Genomic DNA, 24,697 nt, shown 5'->3' on the forward strand with positions numbered 1-24,697 from the left:
CTGTTCCTTTCTGGGAGGCTCATGGGAATCACTGCTTCATCCCAAAACTTCATCAGAGTAACACTCCCAACAAACACTCTTTTCCTGGAAAGCAGAAGGGTTGGGAAATTGGAAGGAAATGAGCCAGGAGGAAACTTAAAAGCACCATGACTTTTGCTTTGCTTTAAAGTGACAGGGAGATGCTGTAAGACAGCAAGTGCAAATTAAGAAAAAGCCCAATTAGTAAAACTCCTCCTTCCCAGCATGGAAGTGCAAGGAACAATTTCACCAAAGCAGTTCAGGGATCCCTGCTGCTACTGCCATAAAGACAGAATCAGACCATTGAAAAAGGATTGGAAAAAGGCTCTTTCCTCGACAGACTCTAGAGCACTTTACAAATGCCTTGCAAACATCCCTGAGTGCCAGTTCAACTCTCAGATACAATTCACCTTGGGCTTGCTGCTCCCCTTCCTCAGTGCAGTTCCAAAATCTCTCTGCATGCTGAGGCCCTGCTGCTGCCTCTGCTGCTGGCAGGCGTGGAGAGCCCAGGCAGGCAGTGCCCTGGGGCATCACAGCAGCTCAGGGAGCTGCACAAGGACACGGGGACGGGAAGATGCACAGGCAGTGAATGTTTCCTGTCCTCCTGTGAAATCAACCACATTAGCAGGAGCACTGACCACTGTCAATCTGCACCACGCCTCAAATGAGGACATAATGTGCCTCTGAATCAATTGCTGGCAGCACTTAAGCCTTATTATTCTTATGACCGGAACGTGAGCGCCCTGTGCCTGCCAGGCAGCTTCCCAATGAGCCATTAAACCCAGCAAGCCCATTAAACCAAGGCTCCCTGGGTGCTACCCACATCCTCCTGGGCTCACTCGTCCCAGAGACCCAAGCACCTCTGCTGCTACCTAACCTGCCTTGCCAGGGCTGCAGGCATGGGAGGTGCAGTGTCCCCAGTGGCTTTATGGGAAATGGAAGTGAACACAGGGTTTGGGCAAAGCACCAGTGTTTCTCTCCACAGGATACTGTGAGGAAAGGTCTGCAGCCTCCCTAGCACACTAGGAAGCAGGAGCACAGTGAAATCTCACACAACCTAAAGATTACTAAGAACTAACATGCCAGGCAGTGCCACACTGCCAGGCTCTCATCACCTGCTCTGCTCTGCTCCTGGGGGCCATACACTACATGGACATGCTGGATGTACCGGACACGAGGGGCAATTGCCTCGGGATGCAGTTTGGAAAGGAGTAAGGAAAAAATGTGGGAAGGTGATGCAGGATCTAGAGCACTACAAGAGAGCAGGAACCAGTGCTGGTTGGAGCCAGCCTGTCCTGTGTTTGCTAACAGCACCAAAGGGTACAGCAATGCTCAGCTTGCTGGATCCCACAGCGAAAGTGTGAGATGTGGTGCGTGTGTGCTGACCAGTTTGTCCCAGGGCAGGTACTCCTGCACCACCCACGGGCAGGATCACGCCCCAGGAGCACAGGCTGCAGCGTGGGAAGGCGCCCACAGGAGGAGCTCCAACACAGCGACAGCGCCTGCCACCACCTGCACATCCACAGTCAGGGGCTCAGCCTTCCTTCTACTTAGCTAATTCCATTAATCCCACACAGTAAATTCGCCGTAGCTTTCACTGTACACTAAAAATGAAATACTCTCCCGGTGCAGCCAGGCCAGAAGCAGCTGCCAGAGCCTTGTGCCCCGCTCCCCAGCTTGCTGCCTGCCTGTACAGCGTGGTGGGGCTGCGCTCTGCCCTGTGCCAGAGCAGATGGCAGCAGTGAACTGTGCCCGCAGACGGCTCAGCAAACAGCAGCTGCATTTCAGCCTCTCCTGCAGCAGCAGGGGTACCAGGAGCTACAGCTGGGATGGCTCCCAGGTGCCAGGGGTGAGGGCTATCCCACAGCTCATGAGCTCACTGCAGCCAGCCCATAGCTTGCTCTGTGCTGGCTTTGTCACGTGGGCTGCACGGCCACACGGGCTGGCAAACTGGTGTGAGCAATATTATTTGTTCTGTCACCTGTGGGAATAGAGGTCAGATGGCTGTGAGAAATCTCTGCCACCCTTCCTGCCCCCTTCCCAGGCATGTGGGGAGGTGCTGACAGGTCTTGTTTCATGTCACCTGTGTCTAGGTTACCCTGCTATTGCTTGCACAGCCAAGGCAAGTGCCAGACTGATGGCTCTAGGCCAGCTGGCCTCAATGGTTAAAAGTGCTGTTAAATATTTGCTCTCTGCCTGTGGTGCCACGGCTCCTGGAATGTGAGCCATCTATAAACAGCCCTGCACCCCACAGAGATGTTAGGCTGACAGGCTGCTCTACAAAAACACTTAAAATGCAACTATTTCAAAGCACAATCAAACAGCAAATGGGCCTTGGGGGCTCACCTGCCATGCCTTCCTCCCTTGTGTCTCCCTGCTCAGCTCTGCTATGCCCATTCTGGCAGCACCATTATACCATGGGGAACAGGGTCACGGCCTTCACTTCTCAAAGCACTGGGTCACCACTCAGCTCTACGTAAGGTCTGGGGCTCACGGAGTCCCAGGGTGAACACTGGGACTGTATCAATGCTTACTGCAGATGCAAGCATGTGCTGAGGTGTGGTTCCTGTCTCTCGGGCTCCCACAGGGGCTGCTCAGCCTGCTCCCCTCCCACCTCTGCTCTTTCCACTCCCACTCTGCAGATTTCCTTAGTCAGCAGCACATGCCGTGCCTATCGTGCCCTGCAGCCCTCCTATCAAAGGGAGCTGCTGCCCTGCCAAACCCACACACACAGGGACCAGGATGAGAGCAGACCCGCTGCCACAGCAGTCCTGCACAGGCAGCTGCTGCTCTCTTCAAACTCGGTCCAGGATTCTTCTCACTGGCACTTCAAATGGGAAATGATTGCATTGATCCCCACATGCCAACAAGGTGCAACCCCTTCTACTTTTGGGTCCGTCCCAGTGTCAAACACTCTACAAGCCTGTCATGTTCAGCAATTTTCTGATGATGAGGAGTCAAACACAGCAGAATCCAGGGGAAAAAAATTATGTGCAACAATCAGCTACTTAATAGCTGCTTCAACATGAGAAGTACAACTGATTGGTGCTCTCAACCAGCCATGATATTCTAAAGAAAGAGAAATGAGAAGAGAGAGGCTCATGAAAGCAGCTAAGAGAATTTATTTAATGCTCATTTTTTCAAAAACAGTTCCCACAGCTCAGTATTATGCTTCAGGCTCTACTGAGTACAGGCCTAGTGTGAGGATGGGAGTGCAGAGACACTGGATCTTGCTGAATTCCCACCGTGCAGCAGAACCACAGCCTGCCTGTAGCAGAGTGGACAGCCCTGCTTAACATTTCAGTTGGACTGGTAACAAAAAGCCCAAGGCAGACAGATATGACTGCACACTTTGGCTCCACTGGCAGGACATACATGAGCACACAGGTAACTGCAAGGGAAGCACATTATTCCTTTAAACATTTCCCAAGTCACAACGTAATGCTGTAGCTCATCTCTCTGGTTCAGACAGTAAATGCAGAGGGATGCCAAGACCCTCCACCTGGCATCCCAATGCAAAAAAAGAGCTCTGTGCCTTTCTCAGATACATACAGCACACCCTTTGAACTAGCTGGAATTCGTCTCTTACCTTCTCCACATAGAGATCTGCTTTCCCTTTCCTGGCATATATAATCCTACCTTGTGGGCAAATGCTCTGATCTCATCTCATAAATCAGTGTAGGTCTGGTGCAGGAAGGGGTGGCCACAGGCACAGGCAGATAACAATTCAAACAGAAGTGGTAACACATGCAAAGAACACTTCCCAAATTTATTCCCTCTTTAATACTAGTGAGGGGTTTATTTACAAGTCCCCTGCAGCTCAAGAGGGCTCTGCATATAAGCACAGCAAAACATCATCCTGCCATTCCTGCTCTCATGGCTGCAGAGGAACTTTTCCCAATTTTCAACAGTTGCAACCTAATCATGCAGCCTGGAGAGTGCCAAAAAAGGTGAGGCAGCCCTCAGGTAGGTCAGCCCCTTTCCCTCCACTTTCCCTCCCTTTGGCCAGTTGTTCTCAGGAAGGACAGGGCAGGGCTGGAGGGAGCTGGGCTGAGGGAGGTGCAGTGGAGGGCTGCCCCCAACATCCAGCACCTGCCTGTGCGTGTGAGCAAAGGCAGCACGTGGTGGATGCAGGCAGCACTACCCAGGGGCTGCACCAGAGACGCGGATAATGGTGGGAGCATGATCAGAAGTGCAGGCAGGTTTGCAGCTCGTGACTGCAGGTCACAGGCACAGAAAGCTCTGTGCAGGGAGGGGAGCTTGGACTACTCCAGGGCAGTGGGACATTAGAAGAGTTTCTATGGGCACTGAAGCTGAATGGCACAGGCTAATGCCAGCACAGTCCAGTGGGAGATCAGATGGAGAAAGCAGGAATGAAAACTCACAACGCGTGTTTGTTGGCATCAGAGGATGGCGCAGAGAGCAAAGCTTTGAACACAGATGGAAGGGAATGGGCACAGCATACTGCAGACCGAAACACATCAGCCAACCTGGATGGAGTGCAGCCCTCACAGAGCAGAACAAAGTAATCAGTGGCAGTCCAGGTAGGCAGACATGAGCTCCCATTCACTCCTAAGACCATAACCATGGCGGCAGCATGGCTGGCTGCTGTGCATTCTCCTGCAAGGCCTTCTCCCTGTACCAGCCATGCTTCAACTGCTCAAGGCAAGTTCCCACCACTGTGGGGTTGGCAGGGAGAGCTGGCAGGCTCCCAGGGCTGGCGTGGGGACTGACCACGCAGCATTGCTGCAGAGGAGGCACAGCTCAGCTTTCACCAGGCCCTCTCTGCTGGGGTCCTGGCCAGCACCACCGTACCCTGCTGCCCGTCCCGCTCTCAGGCTCACCTCGTACTCCTGGGAGAACTTCAGCCCATCGTTGGCCTTGAGCCGCTCGATGTTGTCAGCGAGGTCGGTCACGGGGATGGGGGGGTGGTCACGCATGCCTGCAAGCGAGACAAGGAGGGAGGAGGGAGAGGAGAACAGTTACGGCTCTGCATGGCCGAGGAAAGCCCAGCAAGAGCATGTGCACAGCAAACCCAGGAGGTGGGTGCAAGGCGGACACGTGTGACCATGGGAAGCGCCGGGTGGGATGGACGGGAAGCTGAGGGCATGCGGCACACACTCCCGGAGCGCGCGGGGCGGTGAACAGAACACAAAGGTGATGTGCAGAATGTGCATGACCGGGTGAGCATGCTCGGACAGTACAGCCACGGGCACACAGAGCAGGCCACGCAGCGGGCAGGGGCTCGGCCAGCCCCTGGCAGGAACAGCCGAGGATACGCTGTCACTGCTGTCACTGCGCTTCCCGGGCTCCCGCGTGGGCTGAAGTTGAACACACTGGTGCTCCCACCGCCAAGGGCTTAGGCTGATCCTCTTGCTTACCCCTAACAGTGGCATTAGCCACAAAGAAACTCTGCCAGACCTGCAGTGAAACCTCTGCAGTGCATGTGCACAGCTTTTTTGGGTAGGCAGATGCTGTCACAGTCCTGGGGGCATTAGAGAAGGATGCAAAGGGCCCCACAGAAGAATGGCTGATTCCCTGGTAGGACATTGCACAGCGTTCTGAGAGCTGAGGAGCAGCTCTGCCCGCAGCTGCATAACTCTTCAGTGATGCTCCAGAGGCAGAGCCCGCTCCAGGGCCCTAAATCCAGCTCCTCTGGGCTGGCTCATGCAAGGCACCATGGGCAGCGATGTGCCCTCCAGCGGCTTCTGGGAGGCTGCTGCGAGCTGGGATGCAGCTCAAGCCGTGACAGAAATCTTGCCCTGCCTAAACCAGGGATGCAACATTACAGCTCATCCTGGGCACAGCTGATCAGCAGAAAGGCCCAGAGGAAGGGATCCCACACAGGGGACAGGTACTGTGGGGGTGTGCATGTGGGATTGGGAGGAGCCCTCCTGGGGCTTTGGACTCAGAGCTTAACCATCACAACCTCCTTCTCTGAAGCTGAGATGTTGAACTGGCAGGAACGGTATTGTGAAACACGTCATCCAAATCCCAAGGCTCGTGACTCCATCGGCTGCTCTATGGGTTTCCCAGAAACCCCACATGGGTAATGATGGTTATTAATAGGCTGAAGCTGTTGACTCACACCCAGGGAGACAGGCTGGAGCACAGCCAGAAGCTTCTCAATTGCTCAGGAGGCTGAACACTGCCACAGATGGCAGTGATGGGCCACTGAGGTGATGGAGCAGTCTCCAGGCTGGGTACACACATTTTATATGGTGGTGACAAGTCACAAGGTGATAACGCAGAAGTGTTACACCTCAGACCTCTGCATAAAACATCTGGCATCAGTGCACACAGGCAAGACCCAATCCAACACACACTCATCCTGCCATTGCTCGGCAGTGCACAGCTATCCACGGATGGCCTGAGAACACACAGACAGGTGAAGAAGGAAATACCCCTATTCTGCCTTGTGCTGAGGTCCTCCTGCAGATGGTCCTGTTTGCCACTTCACCCATCAGGATCCCCGAGGTGGCTGAGCAAGCCCTCAAAGGGACAGAGATGAGGCTGGTTTTGGCACAAATCCCTCCCTCATGCCAGAACTCTGAGGCTGCAGCTCAGGAGCAGCCTTTACAGAGCTGCCACTCATGAGCAATTGAATGATGAGAACAGTGTGGGACCAAGACAGAAGTGTGGGACAGGAAGGACAAAGAGACTGGAACACAGCCACAGTATGTGCTTCTTCCAACATGGTTATATACGAAGTACAGCAGAGCCATGGACCACAGCAGAGCTGCAGAGCCTCATCTCTGCTGAGAAACACAAGGCGGTCTCTCCAAACTTGTGTTTTGCCAGTCAGAGAAGTGTTGCAGCAACAAAAGAGCTGCAAGAGCAGGTGGGGAAAAAAGGTGGTTGAAATCCCATTATTGTGAACCTAGAAAAACAGCCACTGACAGTGCAGGGCAAGATGGAGATTTGTACACACAAGCTCTTCCAATTGCTCTTGTAAGAGGACAGTGAGCTCACCACGAGGCTAGAAGAGCTCAGAGGTCTCACAATGCCTACAGGGACACACACATGGCAAAGCCCTTGGCTCTGCTCCCAGGGGACGTATTTATCCTACATACTTCCCCTGTTCCTGCGTGCATACGCAGATGCCTGTACATCCCAGAGCAGGGTGGCCACGCTTTTATGGTTGTTTGAGGATGAACTTGAAGCTCAGAAGACAAGTGATAAGGGGGCACTTTTATCTGCAGGCTGGTACTACTCCATCCAAGCTGCTAGAGCAGTTGTGCCTCTTTTGTGCCTGGGATTCTAGTACCCACACTGCGAAGCAGACCAAACGCAGAGACCTGGCTGCCCAGAGACCATCATGTGTTCTGTCTGTGACAGAGGTGACCCAGCCTAGGGAAACCAGTTTGCCCGAGGTAGGAAGAGAGTGTGTTCAACCACTGAAGAGCCCCCTTCAATTTGTCCATTTGGGATTTTTAGCTGGTCACTCCCTCCAGAATGGCCAAGGCTATCAGTCCCCATGCAGGGCCAGCTGCAGGCCTGGCACCGTGGCAGAGCCTGGCCTACAACTCAGAAGGAGTAGGAGGCTGGAGAGCAGGGAAAGGGCTGCTGCAGAGGCCTCCTGGCAGCCCATCACTTGGGATCTTCCCTTCTGCACTGTCCTGCGGTGAGCTGCTGTAGTGCCGTGCGAGCAGTACCGAGCCTGGCCCCACACATCATGTCAGAAAGTGAATCACTGCCATTTTACAGTCTGCTGTGAGTGAAGGTGATCTTCATGACATTGAAACAAAAAGTACAGGTATGAGAGAGAAAGGGAAAGAAAAAGCAAAAGGTGTCGAAAGATAAAAACAGGAGTTAAAACTAACTTGAGATATTCGGGCAACAGGGGACACTGGCACCTGCAAAGAAACGAAAAGGGGCAAGAACAGAAATCCCATTAGCCTTTAGTCATCATTGCAGAGGTTCAGAGATGGAAAGACAACGAGATGACGATGAAAAGGAAAGCACCATATACCACAGCACTGGGAGCTTCCCTCCAGCATAGGACCGACTGCCTGGCCCTGGGGCTGCTCTGCAACTGGCTGTTACACAGCAGCCTGCTGCCTCTGGTCAGTGCTGTCCCCTGACACACCTGGAGCTGGAGCTCCATGCAAGGGAGTGAGTCCAGAGGCCATAATGTGACACCAAGAGCTACATTTCTCACTGCACACCACTGGCCCCAGCGCCACACCCCAGGGAAGCCTGCAAGGGCCAGTAGATGGCAGGTACAGGGGGCATCTGTGCTACTCGGTGGCCAGGGGAACTGCACTCAGCCCCAGCCACCTCTGCTCAGTGCCCCTGATCCTCCAGCTCGCTCACAGCTCATCAGCAGCACAACTCAGTCCTCTTTCATGGTGTTTTGGGACACTGCCCAGTCCTGTATCCTCTCAGTGACTTGGCACAGCAGTACATTGGTACAGGGAGGCCAACAGTGGGGAATAACCCTTGTCTGAAGTAAAAACCACAAAAATGAAAAGCTTAATATTTAATAACAGTAGACCAATTAATTATGCATTAAACAAGTTTTCCCTGCTCAGCAAGCTCCAGCAGGGAGACCAACTACCAGGGCTGGTGGCCAGCACCTCTTGTCAACGCATCCTCACAGCACTGCCTCGACCTCCATCGGGTGACAGGGGCAACAGCTTGGGCCCACTGGGCTTGGTGGATTTCATGCGCCTCATTAATGAGGACAAACTCGTCAGGAGTGGAACAGTCACTTCAAGCTGCACGACACCCGCTCCACTCCTCAGAGACTCACAAGGGATGCAGCAGGGAGAAGGGGGGGAGAACAGAGTGCTGTCTCTTGGTGGGGGAGCATTGTCTGGCAGTATCCCAGGGTCCTGCTGCTGTCTCAAGTGAACTGCGCACTCTGGCTTGGTTTTGTCTCTCCAGAGAGCTCTGCAAACTTACCAAATGAGCAGCATCTTTGGCTTATCCTCACTCACAGACAGGAAAAGGAAATTTCCTGGCTCCCTGTCTCTCTGATGGCAGCTCTTGAACCCTGCTACAGGTCTAGCAAGGGACATCCTTGCTGCAAACACCCTGGCCTCTCTGAAGATGGGAGCAGATGCAAGCCCGACTTGTCACAATTCTTCACACAATGCAAACAACAAGCATACAGCAAAGATGGCTTTTGTGCCCACATGTAGACATGTCACGGAGGCCTGTCCCCATGCACAGCTGTCCTGGAGCAGCCCTGTTTAACACCGTGCTCCTCCTCAAGAAGCTGCATGCTGTTGCTGACTGTGTGTGACCCCCTCCTTAGTGCTGCTCCTGGTGATCTGCCTGTTGAGATGTTCTTCCTCTGGCACACGTGCCTTCCTTGCTCCCCACAGCATTTTCCTCCCATGCTGTGACACCATCCTGTGCTGTGCTGTGGCCAATTAACGTGCCAGCTCTGCTGCTGCCCACACGTGAGATCTGCCACTGGTTCTGCCTGCGAGATGCACTAACTACAGACCCCTGACAGCTGCCCTGGCACAGAGAAAGATGTGGTGGTGTAGCTCACCCCAGATGTGAGCCAGACTGCTGTGAGTGGCAACAGGAAAGGCTGTTCTTGCCCCCCCTGCCAGACACAGCAGTTTTACATCAGGAAATGGCCCCTTCAAAACTCTCATATTAGATGAAAGCTCTTAGATGAATGAGCAGCAGGAGGAAAAGGAAAGTAGGTTAGAGACCAGGAGGAGCTGCAAGTTAGAAGAGAACTGTATGTGCCTCATTTGCTGCTGAACTGCTCCCTCCATCACAAAAGCCCAGGTGCTCCCTCAGTTCATCTAGGACTTGGACTCTCTGAAAGGCTCTGAATGAGTCAGGGTGAGCCTGTCTCTGATCACTACAATGACAGGTACTGTGCTTTCGGTGCCATCAGAGATGTGCAGACACAAAGCAGCAGCACAAGACCTTTCTGCAGTGTGAAGTACAGTTGTCTCCATGAGCTGGCAAAGCTACAGCCTGAGGCATCCCAGGCCAGTGAAAGCAGCATGCAGAGAATGGCTTTTACTGAACTATCATCCTCTGCACTGAGACCACCATGATCAGCAGAGTCCTTCAGTGGGCCACAGCACTGGCTGCAGAGCACTGTAGTCTGCAGGTAGCTCTTCTCTTGACCCTTAGCTGAGCAGAGCAGGAGAGTCAGCACACCGAAGATCCCAGAATGAAGCTGCTGGGACACCCTCAGCAGCGTAAGAGCTCTATGTACCTCCTGACTGCCCCAGATGCAGCCATGTGGCCAACACTGCACCAGCTGTGCTCAGCACTGAAGCTCAGCCAGGGTGAAGCCACTTCAGCACCTGGGAACATCCCAGCTGTGGACACTCCCAACTGCATGGAGACTCCTCCCAGCTCAGGACAACTGTAATGAGCTTCACACCGTGTCTGACACACACCACACAACAGGCCAGCCCCATCCAGGTTCCCCAGCCTCATGGGCCTGCAGTGACGGGGCCAGGGAGAAGGATTTGCAACCCAGAGAGCAGATACCTGGACATCCTTGGTCTAAAGCCCACTCTGTGTCACTGTGACTGAGAAGGTGTGGATCTCCTGGAGGGTGGGAAGGACTGCAACTCTGCCTCTGGCATGGGGACATGGAGAAGGGGAACCAGAGGAAGCAGGATTCAAGAGGATGAGCTGCTCCTTACCTGGAGTCTGGTAGTTGAGCCGCCTCATCTCAACTGGGTCAGATGAGTGGGCCAAGAGTGAGTCCTTCAGGCCGATGGAGTGCTCATCCTTGGAAGAGGGGGAATGTGCCCTTTTCCTGTGGACAGAGAGGGGAGAGACAAGCAGGTGAATTCTGGCAGAGACTGGCATGAATCACCCTAGGAAGGAGTCTGAGTCCCTAGGTCCCAGACAGCCAGGAGCATCCCAGGCTCCTGGGGCTCTGGGTAAGTCATATCATCTTCTGTGCCTCCAATTTCCCATCTATGAAACAGGAAAGATTATATATAAGCACTGTCAGATGTTTGATTAGTGAGGCAGTTTTGAAATGTGGTATTCTGCATAGTATTTATTACGGAAAATGCAGATAGATGCAAGATACTGTTTCCTCTTACTGTCTCTAGGAACTATTTCCTGTAGTGGAAGGATATAATAAAATTTTTTTTCAAGTATTAGAAATATTTAAATATAGAATGCTGTAATATAATAGTGTAAAGGCTCTTCAGGGTGTGTTTTATTGGGCCATTAATACATGTCTTGAATGGTTGAAGGCACCCAAGGCGTGTATTAATGGAACAATAAAATACAATGTTGTCTCTTCATGCTATATTTATGCCTAAAGCGATGCCACCACCTCAGGCTCTTACTGGAATTCACAGGCAAAGCAGGGACAGATCCAATCAAAAAGTGGACAAGTGAATATTAAGGAAAATATAATACTGCAAGAAGAGTTTCTAGCAAATCTCTAGGTCCCACTTCTAGCTCTAGATTACAAATATGGTGGGTATACCCAAGGGCTGGAGAAGGGTGCTGAGCAGGAGCAGCACAGCAGTTCTCTCTTCTGAGCTTGTGCTGACCCTGGCACCTGGCCAATAGACTGAGCATGCAGGACTACACAGAGACTTTGTCTTTTGGCTGCAGTCCCCAAATGGATTTTGCCTGAACCCCTCTGCTGACCTGATGTTTCCCAGAAGAGAGGGGGCTGCAGCGCTGCTGCTGTACACGAATGTTAGCACATTTACCAGCCTGCAAATGGCAATAATCAGTCTCTGCTTTGGTCCTCCTTGTGAGGCCCCTGGAAGCACACTGAAGGGCTGCCAGGTTCTGCACAAAGGCAGCTGCATCCCTGGATAGTAATGACCCTGAACCATGCATGATCCCAAATGCCCTCACAGGCACAGGGCACTTTCACTTCCATCAGAGGCTGGGCATGCTGGGCTGCCACTAATGAGAGGCACTTAGAGAAAACACAGTGCATCAATCATGAGTGAAACCTGCGTGTGTTCCTTGTGTGGCCCAGCCTGTGAGCTCCATCTGCAGCCTGAGGCTGCAGCAGACACTGGAGCTGTTCATTGGAGAGAACCAGCTTGTGAGTCTTACGCTACTCTGAGGCATCTCAACATCTCAGAAGCCTTCCAGCTGCCTGGACCAAGACAAAAGAGCTGAAGGACTGAGAGCATTGATAGAAAGAATGGAGAATACACAGCCAACAAATAAACCTCCTATCAGGAGCACAGCAGGTTGTGCAATGTGCTGCTGTGTACCAGTCCTCAAGCAAACTGGGCCATCTTTTTGGGGAATGGACACAGAACATAATTAAACTTTATCTCTGCCTCATTAACCCAGTCAGGGAAACTCCTAAACCATCCTCCAGATCCCAAGCTACCCAGTGCTGCCCAGCTTCAATTCATTCCCATCACAGACTGGCCACTGTGACTATTACACACAGATACCTTTGGGAGAAAATGCCTCCACAGAGAGGCTGGGCAGCCAAAAGCACAGCATCACTCTGGGCACATGGGTGGTGCTGGAAGAGGATATGCTGCTCCCCCATGGCTGAGGATGCAGCAGGGACGTGTGTGTCAGGTCTGGGCACTGCAGGCTAGCGCTTCCTGGTGCTCCACCCACATGACTCTGGGACAAAGCAAAGGCAAGGTGGGAATATCTTCTATGGGGCCCTGGTACAGAAATCCCCCCTGGGGCCATTTTCTCTCATTAAAGACTTGCAAGCATGCTGTTTCTTACAGTTGCCCAGTATTCCCTCAAAGCTTCCTCATTAGAGACTGCAGGAATGCACCTGCATTCTTGAGGGAACAGCTCTCAGTCTGAAGTGACTGAGAAAACAAAAGAACCCCTATAACTGCTGTTATTGTCGGGGTTTTTTGATTTTTAATTTAATTGCAAAAGAAATCTGGGAAGCCTTTATGTCGGAACTTCTCCCTGAGAGCTGTGAGAGGCTGACAACTGCTAGGAGGCTGATACCTTTGAGGAAACAAAGTCTTTGTAAACTCCTAAGGCTGGCATGCTCCACACTCCCAAAAACAAAGCTGCCCCTTAGTAGCTTCAGGCTTGATTTTTAAAAAGGGAAATAGACTTGAAATTTTAGGAAAACAAAAAGATAAAATGGATTCATACCTTTCTTGCTTACTAGATCCAGGAAAAGCAGGAACAGAAGAAAGGAGATGATCACTGACACAGAAAGGCACTGACTGCACACGCACAGCAGAACTCCATTTAATCAGACAACAAAGGCAGCTCCCTTCCCCAGCTAGAGAGACATATGTAAATAAAGAGCCCAGGAGGAGCAGAACCTCAGAGCTGAGCTGATAGAGAATGACCTACTGTAATTGAACAGGCTACAGGAACACATGCAAATGCAACCCATGGCTCCTCCAGAGGATGAACAATCATCACACGCTACAGTTACAGCTGGAGCAGGACTGCTCTGACAGGCAAAAGGAGGTGTCTGCTCCCACAGGGAGCACAGTGTGAGGGTGGTCCTGATCCAGTAGTCAGGACTGAGAGGCCCTAAGAAGAGAGCTCCACTCTGATTTCAGCCTGGCACATCCATGCCCTGTTCTCACCACCAAGGTCATGTTCTTCAGTCAAAATTCACAGGAGGGGGGGCAGCTCCCACAGATCAAGCAGGCAGTTTCTAGAGAGAACCAGTACTAGATAAGTTCCCAAGGCTGCCCATCCAAGTTGTGATGAGAGAGCAGTTAGACTGGCTTTAGGGACAAAGCTGCTCTCTTCTGTCCCACTGTTCATATGCTTCCAGAGTCCACAGAAGCTGTGTCCTAGGGCTGTTAACTACCTTCTGCATAACCAGCCCTTCTGCTCTCTTACAAAGGAGCCTTCTGCTGTGCCAAGTAGAGACCTTCCTCCTCCCCATGACCACCAAGGACTGTCTGTCAGGGAACCCTGCACCTGAAGGTTACAAGGAAGGCCCTGAAGGTGCCAGCACCTCTAGTGCTCATGCCGTAAGTGCCATGTCCCAGACTGGATCTCACCTTTTGAAGAGAAGTATGGCAATGACAATGATGATGATTAATATCACAGCCAGGACTGGTCCCATCACCCACAGCATCTCTGGTTCATCCTGCTGCTTCGCTGATGCCACTTCCATCACGATTTCATCCGAGTAGGGGCTGGCTGCATATCTCTTCTAAACAGCACAGGCAAGAGAGGGAGAGAAAGCAAGTATCCATTATGCTAAAGCAACAGCCACGTCCCTGAAATGCTGAGGTTTCCCCTTGCTTCTGGCTAGCAGAGAACCGTCATGCTTCTCAAGCCCCAGCAACATACCACGAGATACTCCCTCCATTGGCATCAGTGGAGGTCATGCTGTGGAAACAGTTTCTGCCTAGCCTGACATTCTGGGTGCCAGCAACTCTGCTGGCCAGAAACAGTTCCAGTGCCAGCAACTTCACGGCTGACAAACCTGACCCGGAGGTGCAAAATTCAGGAAGCCCAGCTAAGAGCCACTTGCTAGCCCTGGACTCTCTTGGAGCCAAATCACAAGCTTTTGAATCCCAAACAATTGCACAATGAAGCTGGCTGATAATTCCTAAGTGGTTTACAATACCTGCTGGGCTGATATCAACACATCTCTTCAGGATAGAGTTATATTAGGAAAACCCCTGCTGGGCGAGGCGGGTTTTCTTAAAGGAATGAAATGACAGGAACATTTTCTACCTGATGTCTTTGATAAACAGACCTTAGAAAGAGGCTCATTCGTACTGGTTCCTTTCCTTTCTGCAATGTGGCAGCCCAGTGATTTATAACCTGAAGGGACAGCTTTCTAGCCCCACTAGCTAGACAGAATGAGCAGAGACCCAAACCCTTCCTGCAGAAAAATGACACCACACCTGGTGTTCTGCTGCTGTTTCTAAGGCTTACGGAGCTGTGTTGCACCCTCACAGCGCAGTGCTGCTGGGTCAGAGGAGTTAAATGCTGCAAAAACAAATCTTTTCTACCCATTAGAGAGGGCCAGAGCTGTATCAGTTCCATGCCTGTGGCTTCGGAGTAGCACCTGCTGCCAGGCATTAAGGAGGTAGAAAGCTCTGCTCCTGCTATAGCAAGTTTCAGTCACAGAAGAGGTGCCTGTGGATCTATAAATCTCCTGCTTTAAGGATGGAGTTTAAACGTGCACTTCATGTCTTCACATATGTGAGAAGAAAGGGAAGAGTCAAGCTTGCTGGTGTCACACAAATGCACATCTTGATCTACTCTCACAGGTGCCCTTGATCCCAGCCAGGCTGGTTTCAAACATGTGTGGAGTACAGAAAACGCTCTTATCTGGGACATCCTTCTGGCAGCACGCACTAGTTCAGCATCCTAGCTGCTCTCCTCAGACTTATCAGCAGAGGTGCCACTGTCTGGGAAAGAAGTGTGGGGGGTGGTTGCCACCTTGTGAAACCCTTCAACCCTACAAGACCCTGTTTCAGTACCTGAAATAGCTTCCAGCTCTTGGTTTTATGCTGTTCTTAGAGGACATCTGCACAGGACCACTGCAACCCATCAGACTGTTCCTACACCCTGTGTCCAGCTCAAACAACAGGGCAGGGAGCCAGCTACAGCTCTGAGCATGGCACAGACAAGAAAGCCTGTGACTCCCCTTTCTTGGGCAAGTGGCTACTCTGTGAGGGAGCAAAAAGGCTTTGCCTGTGACTCCCCAGGAAGGTCAAGGTGCATTGGTGGAGGGGGAGGGAAGGAGCACGCACAAGTGTGCAGCAAAGTGTGACCATCTCCAAACCTTTGCAAAAGGGGCAAAGATTCATACTTTTTCAGACACACTCTGGAGGTCTTGCCTTCCAAGGGAAGTCAGATGCAGAAGAGATCAGAAGGACTGTTATCTCAGTGGCATTTCCAAAGGCAGACTGTGAGGTGCAGGTACCCCTGCTCCCAGAGACAGTGTTTCAACCACATTCCCTCTGCCTTTGAAGAAGGGCAATGTTATGCTCTCCTGCTGACACTTACAGAGCAAGCAATTTCAGAGGAGCTGGGTGAGGGAGACAGTGCACAGCCTCGGACAGAGTGCCTCATGCTCCAAATGAAAATGGATGTGATGCAGCAGGGGATGCAGAAAGGTGGTCTGTAGGAGCAGGGTATACAGGAGATTTGTAGGAGCTCTACTGCTGGCTGGTGGCTTACTAGAGGATTGTGGCAGGTCCGTGCTAGTGAGGAGATGATGATTATAGTTGGGATCAACTAGTTAACGACACCTCTTCTTGAAAGGGATTGTCAGAATAGTCACCTCAAGGCCTCTGCCTTACCTTGTTGCTAATCTGTGACTCTTTTTCCCTCCCCGGTGTGCACATCTTGCCACAAGAACACGTGAGCTGGATGAGTAATGAAGAACCTGACCAGCCCTAATTAGCCATTACAAGCAAACGAGGCTGAGGAAAGAAGCCACAGCTTGGAATCCAACCAAAGGATTTGGCGCATCTCTATTATTTCCATTATTTACACACTGGCTGATGCTACTGCTGCCAACTCCACTCCTGCCCTGTGTTTACAGCTGGGCATTGATGTCCACATCTTGCAGTGCTGCTCCTTGCTTATTGCATCAGCCTCCCCTGTGCCCAGGCCCCAAGTACTGCTGCTGCTTTCCAGCAGGAAGACGTGCAGGAGCAGGAATCCCCGCACAGCAGGGAAGTGTGCACCTTTGCCCTGCTGATAATCCACTGTGATGGGAGACAGGTTTGCTTCTCCAGATGTGATCTCAAAGTGAAATTCTGGGTAGAGAAGCACCTGTGAGGGCAGGTTTGCAGGGGAAGAATCCTGCTCACTGCAGAGTCTCAGCAATCAATGTGCAGGGTAGGATTCTGTGGACTGTTTTCTACAGACACTTGAACCAAAGCAGAATGACAACCCATGCCAACCAAGTGCCACGGTTCTGAGCACAGCCCTGCAAGCCAGAACTGAGCTTGTGCAGAACGTGTGTGTTGACACTGTCCTCCACACTCATCTGTTATGCGGAACACACGGTGCCATTTCCCTCCAAAAACACCATTTATCAAGTCAATTCCCACGGCTGCCTCCGCTCGTTCAGGCCAGCGATGCAGCCTCCCTCCTTCCTTCACAGAAAATGCTGTCATCCTGCCTCGCAGCAATTGCTCACCCTGCCTGCACTGAGCCCAGCTCAGCTCTGCTAGGACAGGCTGTGCCCTCCCAGAAAGTCCTTACCGTGTCCCCATCCTCCAGCGAGGCCAGCACGAAGCAGCGATAGCTCAGGTCTTGAGACAGAGGCTTGTTGTAGAAACCTTTGTAGTTCTTCTCATCCCCCAGGGTGAAGGTCTCAGGCAGCACATCCACCTGAGCAGCGATGTAGGGCTTGAGTCTGTCTGCCTGGCGTCGCTGCCGCCTGCTCTGACTCCCCTGGCTTATGGCTTCCAGCAGCTGGGGACAAACAAAGTGCCATCACTACTGTTGACAGCATGACACCACCTTATGCTGTCACCTCCCTGGCTGTAGCACTCGGCTGGGGTGAAGGGAAGGGAGGAGAAGGTAACTGGGTTTGATTTGTATCTGGTGGTACTAAGGAGCCAGAGGCAAGTATTATCCATTTAGGCATTGCTGGGCCATTTGTCTGCAGAACCTCACTGCAAGAACCTCCACTAGGATCTCAACTTTGGAAGCGTCCTGAGTCTTGGGAAGCTGACATGGCAAATGTTAGGGCTGAGACAGCCTGGCTGTGACTGTCCCACTGAGCCATGTATTCCAACGGGCTGTGAGAGAACCAAGCCATGCTCTGTGGCCTAATTATTGGTGTGGACAGCAACTCACACTCTCCATGGACACTGGATGTGAACTACAGCTGATGCCGATGCTTAGGGAAAAAGTGACATTTGCTGTGTCTTCTCCTTCTGTCAGTGCCACTGTATCTCACCTGCTGCTGTGCTGCAGGCAGAGCTTTGTTTAAACCACACAGAATGGTAACAGATTTCATGGAATGTTCAGAGTAAAAATGGCAAATTTCATAGTCACAAGTTAATGAAAAAGGATATAGTGTACAAAAACCCAATTGCACTGCTAAGAATGACTCTCAAATGTTTAAAGATCTTTTTTTCCAATGAATAAAAATGAACATCAAGTTTGGAAGAGAAATTCTAATTCAAAATGAAGAAGGAGGGATGGAATGCATTTCACACAGAAATTTATCAAGGCAACATTGTCAGGGCAGATGGGGAACATTAGAGGGCTAAGGATGGTGATGTGCACACAAAGTCACATTGCTGAGCTGGGCTTAGTCCCCTGAGGAGGAGAAGCTGGGTAAGAAACCCCTTACTCTTTCCCCTTGAGTGTCCATCCTTGTCCTCTTATCAATACTCACATGGAAGCAATTTAGAAAAACTATACCTTTGTCATTATAGTAGCACCAGGGCACCAGGAAAAAAAAAAAAAAAGAAAAAAAAAGGAAGAAAAAAAATGAGGCTGAAGAAATCTTAGCTTCACAAATGCCATTGTAATCCCGAGGGGAAAAAGCAGAAAGATAGTTTTTGGAGTGTGGAGTTTGCTTCCTACACCCATCTCTTGCATCTGGCTGAGATTACAGCTGAGCTCTTTGGAGCAGAAAGTGCAGCTCTACGTGCATGTACACAAAACCACAGGGCTCTAGTTGTGGTTAAGGCTGCTGGAGGCTTCTGCCACTTACACATGTAATGCACAGCAAAAGACTGCATCAGAAAACTGCTAGGCCTGCAAAGTTCAGATCCCAAAAAATCAGAAAATTAATACTGCCTGTGCAAAATTAATTCAGCTGTCTCATGTACGTGCATTGTGCTGCACCCTTGACTGCAGAGCCACAGACTATCTTTTCTGTAAGTCTCCTGCTTTGTTCAATACACAGGACAGACAGTGCTTAATCAAAGAGCAGATATTCCACATTTTGTTTTCTTCTTTGCATTATGCAGCCTGAGGCCTTGTTTATTGCTTACTATTCAAATCCAGCTCTGAAGACAAAATTAATAATTTCCTCATGGGCTTTTCTATGGTGCTGATCACTATACTATTACAAGTACTTCACAAACATTAATGATCTTATCTTCCAAACACCCATATGAGGCAAGATAAAAGTGATTCTCCCAATTTTACAGATGAAGAACAGAAATACTGCAACATTAATGTAAAAAAAGTCCACTAAATTTGAATGTCAAATTGAAAAGACACCAGCTTGTTTTGTTTTTCATGAAAACTTAGTATTTTCTTGATAGCACTGACTGTATCCAGCTCCTATTGACTTTCTCTGCAGCTGGGGGTGCTTAGGCTTTGCAAATGAGAGCTCCAGGATCTCAAACTGAGCACTCAAAAATATCACATATGTAAGACACTGGCTGCTAATGAAAATTTTGGCTTGAATAATTTGCCTGAGGCTGGGTGAGACAGAGACAGAAACTTATTTATTTCGATAGCTTTCAACCATGTAAAGCTGAAAACCAAAGCAACCTTCCTCATGCTGGTCTTCTTTTCCTTGTGACATCTCTGATGCTGGAAAACTTCTGCAATGACAATATGCAGGATGATGGTTCTCCATCACACAGCTGTGCTTCATGTGCAGAACAGAACCACAAACACACATTGTGGAGCTGGGACCCCACAAGAGCGACTGTGTGATCGTCAAAATAAAGCCCAGGGTTGACTTGCAGCTTCTGACTGGTTGTCATTTCTGAGTGCTTCAAGCCTGCAACTTTGTTATCTTAATGGATCTTTCTGTGTGAGATTTCTTGAAATTTTTCCTTCACACTTTGGGGATGGTGGTGTGTGTGGGGCAGAAAGAGCCCACAAGGCCCTTGTGAGGGAGTCTCCTGACACCTGCACATGTTCCATGCCTCGGGTGTCTGAGCACTCCTGGCACCGGACAAGCTGCATCTTGGGGTAATGGCTGGTGAATGCTCAAAGCCTTAAACAAGCAGGTGTGAAGGGAGCTTTGTGGGTTTTGTTAGATACAAGAATGAATTCTTTATCTACACTGCAGGCTTAGGTCCTGTCCAGAGAGAAAAAGCCTCCTGACAGAAAAAGCTTAATAAACTGAAACCAATAGTTTTCTCTCCTAACTTGTTTTCAATATCAGCATGGTCATTTCATGTGAAAAAGGCTGCAAGGACTGTACAACCTGTAACAGGATCTGGCCAGAGCTCTGAGACGCTCAAGTGTGGTCTCCTAAGGGGGCACATTCTGAGAGGCAGCCTCCTTAGCTTGACTCCAGCCTCCTTTCTACATAGTGTCACGAGGAAAGGCTGAGTGGGCACCCATCCCACAGCCCCAACCTCTGATGTGCAGCCTGCACGTGTGTTATTGCATCCGTGCTGCTGCCAGGAGGCCTGGGGAAAGTGTGCTGGGCTGTTTGGGAACCACTTCCATCACAGCAGCTGCTACAGGCTCCTACCTGGTCCAGCTCCATCTCATCAGGCGTCCGCCACCGAGCAGTCAGGGTGCTGGTGCTCTGGTCTGCTGGCACAACCACGATGTAGTACCACCTGGGAAGGAAGCAAAGAAGTGTAAACACTGGACCCTGAGCCATCTCAGGCTCTCTGACCATTGGCAGATCTCCCAACAGTCTCCCTGACCACTTGGCAGGTCACCAAATAATGTGTGCCATATGACTCAAGGATGACCTTACTTGTTTCCCCACCCTTTAAACAGCAAAAGAGCTCAGTAAGGAAAAGGCTGGTTTCCAGCTGCACCAGAGAAGAGAATACTGCCATTACCACTCATTAGGATAATGAAGATCTACAGACTGGGTTCCAGAGGGTGGTGTAGGAGCTGTGAGAAGGACATTTATATAATCGGATTGTAGCAAGAACCCTGGGGAAATTGTGCTTCAGCTCAAGGATACCACAGTAACGAATAAGACTTCCACAAACTCGCTTTTTTAATCTCCTTGAGGCTTTAGGCATTATTTATTTAAAGGATATTATACAGTGTCAGAGAAAGTCCCTCCTGATCCTCAACTGTATTTTTGCCGGTAGCATCTGGAGTATACCCACCAGGGTGAGGGCAAACTGTCAGAGAATTGTCTTAATTTTATTACACATCAATATTTGCTCAGAAAGAGCCAAAACCATGATCCATATTATGGGTAAATGCCTGCCTCTGTATCACAGCCTGCTTGGAAATTCACTCCTAGGTTACAAAATCCACATGTTGGCAAAGGTCTGCCCTGACTTCCTCTCCGCACCCTTAGCCCCCCACCCTGCCTTCTCCACCCAGGAATGGCACCTACCGAACTGGCACAGTGGTCTGCACTTTGGGAAGAGTTAGAGTGAATTTTCCTTCTTGTATGTACTTGTTTGTGGCGATGGGTTTGCTTTGCAAGACATCAGGAGCAGTGCGGATTGAGACGAGGTGCTGGAGCCCCCCTGCACTGCTCCCACGGTTCATTAGCACAAAAGAATAGTCCGTGTCTGGCTGGAGGTCACTTATGAGCTTCTTCATCGAGTGGCCGTCCACCTCCACACTCTGGCTATTGTACAGAATCTGAAACAGGAAAAGGACATGTTCATGCAGCTGACAGCTGCTGCTGCAAACTCACACTCAAAATAGCAGCGCTAGAGATGACAGTCTGGCTTTGGGCCCTCCCTCAGGTGGTTTGGCTACTGTATGCTTTGTAAACAGCCATAAATCTTTAGCTAAAGAAGAGCAACCCCCAGCAGAGGGTGAGCTGTGCTCCTTGTGCCTCGCAGTGATGGAGCACAGAGGCGTCATCTCAGCCTGGGTGGCCAGGACCAGCAGTGAGGCTGGTGGTGCTGCAAGCACTGCTTTCCAGTACCTACTAGGGCTCGGGGGCGGGGGGAAATCCAGATGGCTGTGCTTTGCCCCTACGTGGAAACGAAAGGGTCTTTTGTTTCTTGTCTCACGAGGCAACAGCATGCAATAGGCTTGTGGTGTAAAATCCTGTCTGCTTTAAATTGGTGTCACTCCCATGTCTACCAGCTGATGCCTGGTTGGATGCTTAATGCAGATCATCCCCCTCCCAGCGAGGTGACCGGGGGGTTACACGCCTCACCAATGATCTGACAAATCCGGCACAGGGCTCACAAATTGGTACCCAGAATGGCGGCTCTGCAGGTGTGACACCCTGTCGTCATGGCAACAGATGCTGGCGCCACACAGCCGTGGGCAGGAGGTCGGAGCTGCTTTTCCCTGCCGTGCCTGCAGCGAGGGGCTGTGGGCAGGGCAGGGCAGAGCTGCTGGTGGCTGGGGACAGTGGGCAGCTCCCCATGCACAGCCTTCCCCCGTGGATCCCTCAGCTAACAACACTTCTCAATGCCCTGTTGTAGACAGGCAGGACCCCCACCTCCCCCCAGGCACAGCAGCCATGGGCACTGCTGGATTAGCTGCACCCAGCAGCTCATCTGCCCAGGGAACCTTGATCCTGATCCTGCTGGAATAACTCCTCACCCCAAAACCCTGGGTGCTGCCTCTGCAAAGGAAGAACTCACACAGTTCCCAGAGACAGAGACCAATGGGGTGTAGACAGCTAGAGAGGCCATAGGTTGTGTCCCAGCTGTGAAAAACCAGCATATTTCTTTGCACCAGGTGACTGTCCAGCACGGCAGGAGAGTGCTGAATTTCTGACAGTGGTGCAGAGACACAGCAGCCAAAAACTGGCAATAGTAGAGCTGGAGCATGTTAAGCCATGCCAGTTACTAGGTGCTATAGGCAGAGACCCCATGGTAAAATGTGCTTTCACGCACTGTGTTTCAACAGTGGCCTTGAGAGAGATAAGACAGTTCTGTGGAAGACTAATTACTTAAAATAATTTTTCACCAGCTGAGCTCACTGTTCAGGCTGATGCCGGCAGCAAGGGGGGGACCAAACTTTCCTTCAAGTCCCCTTTTCAGCAGGTGGCTGAACTCTACAGAAGGCTGCCAGCTTTCGAGGACAAGGGCAGCTGATTAGCACTGCTCTAATGTTCAGTGCTGGAGCTGGAAGGAAAAGAGAGGTTCTGGAAAGAGATCTGAAGGACAGCGGAACACAAGGACCTGGCTAGGCCTAGAATTTGCAGCTCAGCTTTTGTGTTCTCCAAATAGCAATACCCACAACACGCTTCAATCCTCTCCGTGTCACTTTGTATGGAGATCAGGATAGGAGAAGACCTCCAGCTTTTTTGCTGCTGAGAAGACTCCTAACGGGTAACACAGCAGCAGAGAGAAACTAGCTATGGAGAAGAGATGCAATCAATCTCATTTGTTGACGTGCTTCAGTTTTCAGGAATGGACTGTGAAAGTAAGCACCAAGTAACTAAAGCAACAGGTTTGCAGGGACAAAGGCCCTGCTGCTGCTCCACAAATGGGAAAGGCTGTGAAAGGTAACACAGTAGAACCGGCAGAGAGAATTGTTTTCTGTTGTGACTCTTCTTAATGGTATTTTCTTCTGGCCTTTAATCCCTTTCTCCAAAGACATGTGCATCAGCTGAGTGCTAAAATGAGTGAAAAATCAAAATGAAGAAATGCTTCTTGCAGCACTGGAATCGCATAAGTAGATGCTCTGACACAGAAGTAGGTACACCAAAGACAGGACTACTAGACTTCAAATCATCTTAGCAGCTTTGCTGTCTGGACCAGCACACCCCTTCCAATGACACTGCAATAGTACAGGTCTAGATACACCAGATGCCAGTAAGTCAGGGCATGCTCTGGAGGAGCAGCAAGACCTCTCTTTCATGTGCTCCCACACAGGTTTGAACAAAAACAAACTTCCAACATTAAAACCTATGCTGAAAGGATGATAAGCCCACAGAGTTCTGCTGCCTCTTGGATAAGATTTCTCATTACGAATTCTTCCCTAATAAAGGCATCACCAACTGCTTCTCAGTGTGCTCTAGGGAAGACACCCACCAACATGAGCATGTGCTGGGGACAGAGCCATTTTCCTAGAGCAAGAGGAGGCAGAAGAGATGGTAAGCATTTCAGTTCAGTTTCCCTGCCTGCTCTGCACTGTAACTGGCAAGGACACAGCCTCCGAATCAGTGCTAACACCAGATGATGATTTTTATTGCCATGCATAGGAGTTTGCATCCAAAGACAGTGAAATTGGCATTTGCAATGCTTTCCTGAAGCATTCTCTGCCATCCCTCCTTTTCACAGCTGCTGCAGCAGTTCCACGTCCCTTTACCTGCCACAACACATTGTCTTCTCAAATGTTATGCACCATTAGTTAAGGCCTCTACGTAAACCTTACACTAACGTAAGGGCTCAGACTCAGTCATTCATGTGCAGCTGGAAGATGCCCGGAAGCTCAAGCAGGAATGCTATTTAGAGGTTGCATCATGGCCCACTGGTAACTACCAGAGTCAGCAGCAAATCTGGCCCAAAGGCTCTGAACTGCCAAACAGCACTGATTAGCCCAAAGATTGCTGTAAAATGTCATCTCTGCTGCTCCTACTCACAGGAGAAGATTTGCAAAGCTAGGTGGGTCCAAATGTCACTGCTGAAGTTCTCATATTTGATTTCAAGGCAGTACAGAATGTATTGAACTAAAAGATGAAAAGACACAGTGTGCAACACGGGGAAAGATAACAACTCGATGGAAAAGTAGACAAGGCTGGAGTATTTGCAGGCAGGAGTAATTACTACATTCCATGGGACACACTGTGAGAAAGCACTGCCCAGCATTCTCAGGGGTTATTTCCAAACCTATATCATTATAATTTTCAAAAGGCGCCGTTCCTTCTGCCCATTTCTAATATACCTTGTAATGCTGCCTTTAACCAATGCATCCTCTCTGTCCCATGCTTAAGCTGAAG

The 24,697-nt window shown here is 50.5% G+C and overlaps 1 protein-coding gene across 19 annotated transcripts in view; it reads right to left on the reverse strand.

Moving 5' to 3' along the window:
• Window positions 1–24,697, reverse strand: part of PTPRF (protein tyrosine phosphatase receptor type F) — a 376,703-nt gene that overhangs the window by 21,411 nt on the left and 330,595 nt on the right. For 10 of the 19 annotated variants that reach the window (XM_038143940.1, XM_038143936.1, XM_038143939.1 and 7 more), the window contains 8 exons: window positions 21,173–21,426; window positions 20,336–20,426; window positions 17,137–17,349; window positions 13,959–14,113; window positions 13,084–13,095; window positions 10,653–10,768; window positions 7,842–7,874; window positions 4,863–4,960 (listed from right to left, as the gene is read on the reverse strand). In XM_038143940.1, the coding sequence (XP_037999868.1) occupies window positions 4,863–4,960; window positions 7,842–7,874; window positions 10,653–10,768; window positions 13,084–13,095; window positions 13,959–14,113; window positions 17,137–17,349; window positions 20,336–20,426; window positions 21,173–21,426 (972 nt within the window). The remainder of the gene's footprint in view (window positions 1–4,862; window positions 4,961–7,841; window positions 7,875–10,652; window positions 10,769–13,083; window positions 13,096–13,958; window positions 14,114–17,136; window positions 17,350–20,335; window positions 20,427–21,172; window positions 21,427–24,697) is intronic. The other 9 variants (XM_038143931.1, XM_038143943.1, XM_038143933.1 and 6 more) reach the window with 3 other exon arrangements.

Source organism: Motacilla alba, chromosome 8 (assembly GCF_015832195.1).
Source record: "Motacilla alba alba isolate MOTALB_02 chromosome 8, Motacilla_alba_V1.0_pri, whole genome shotgun sequence".
NCBI lineage: Eukaryota > Metazoa > Chordata > Aves > Passeriformes > Motacillidae > Motacilla > Motacilla alba.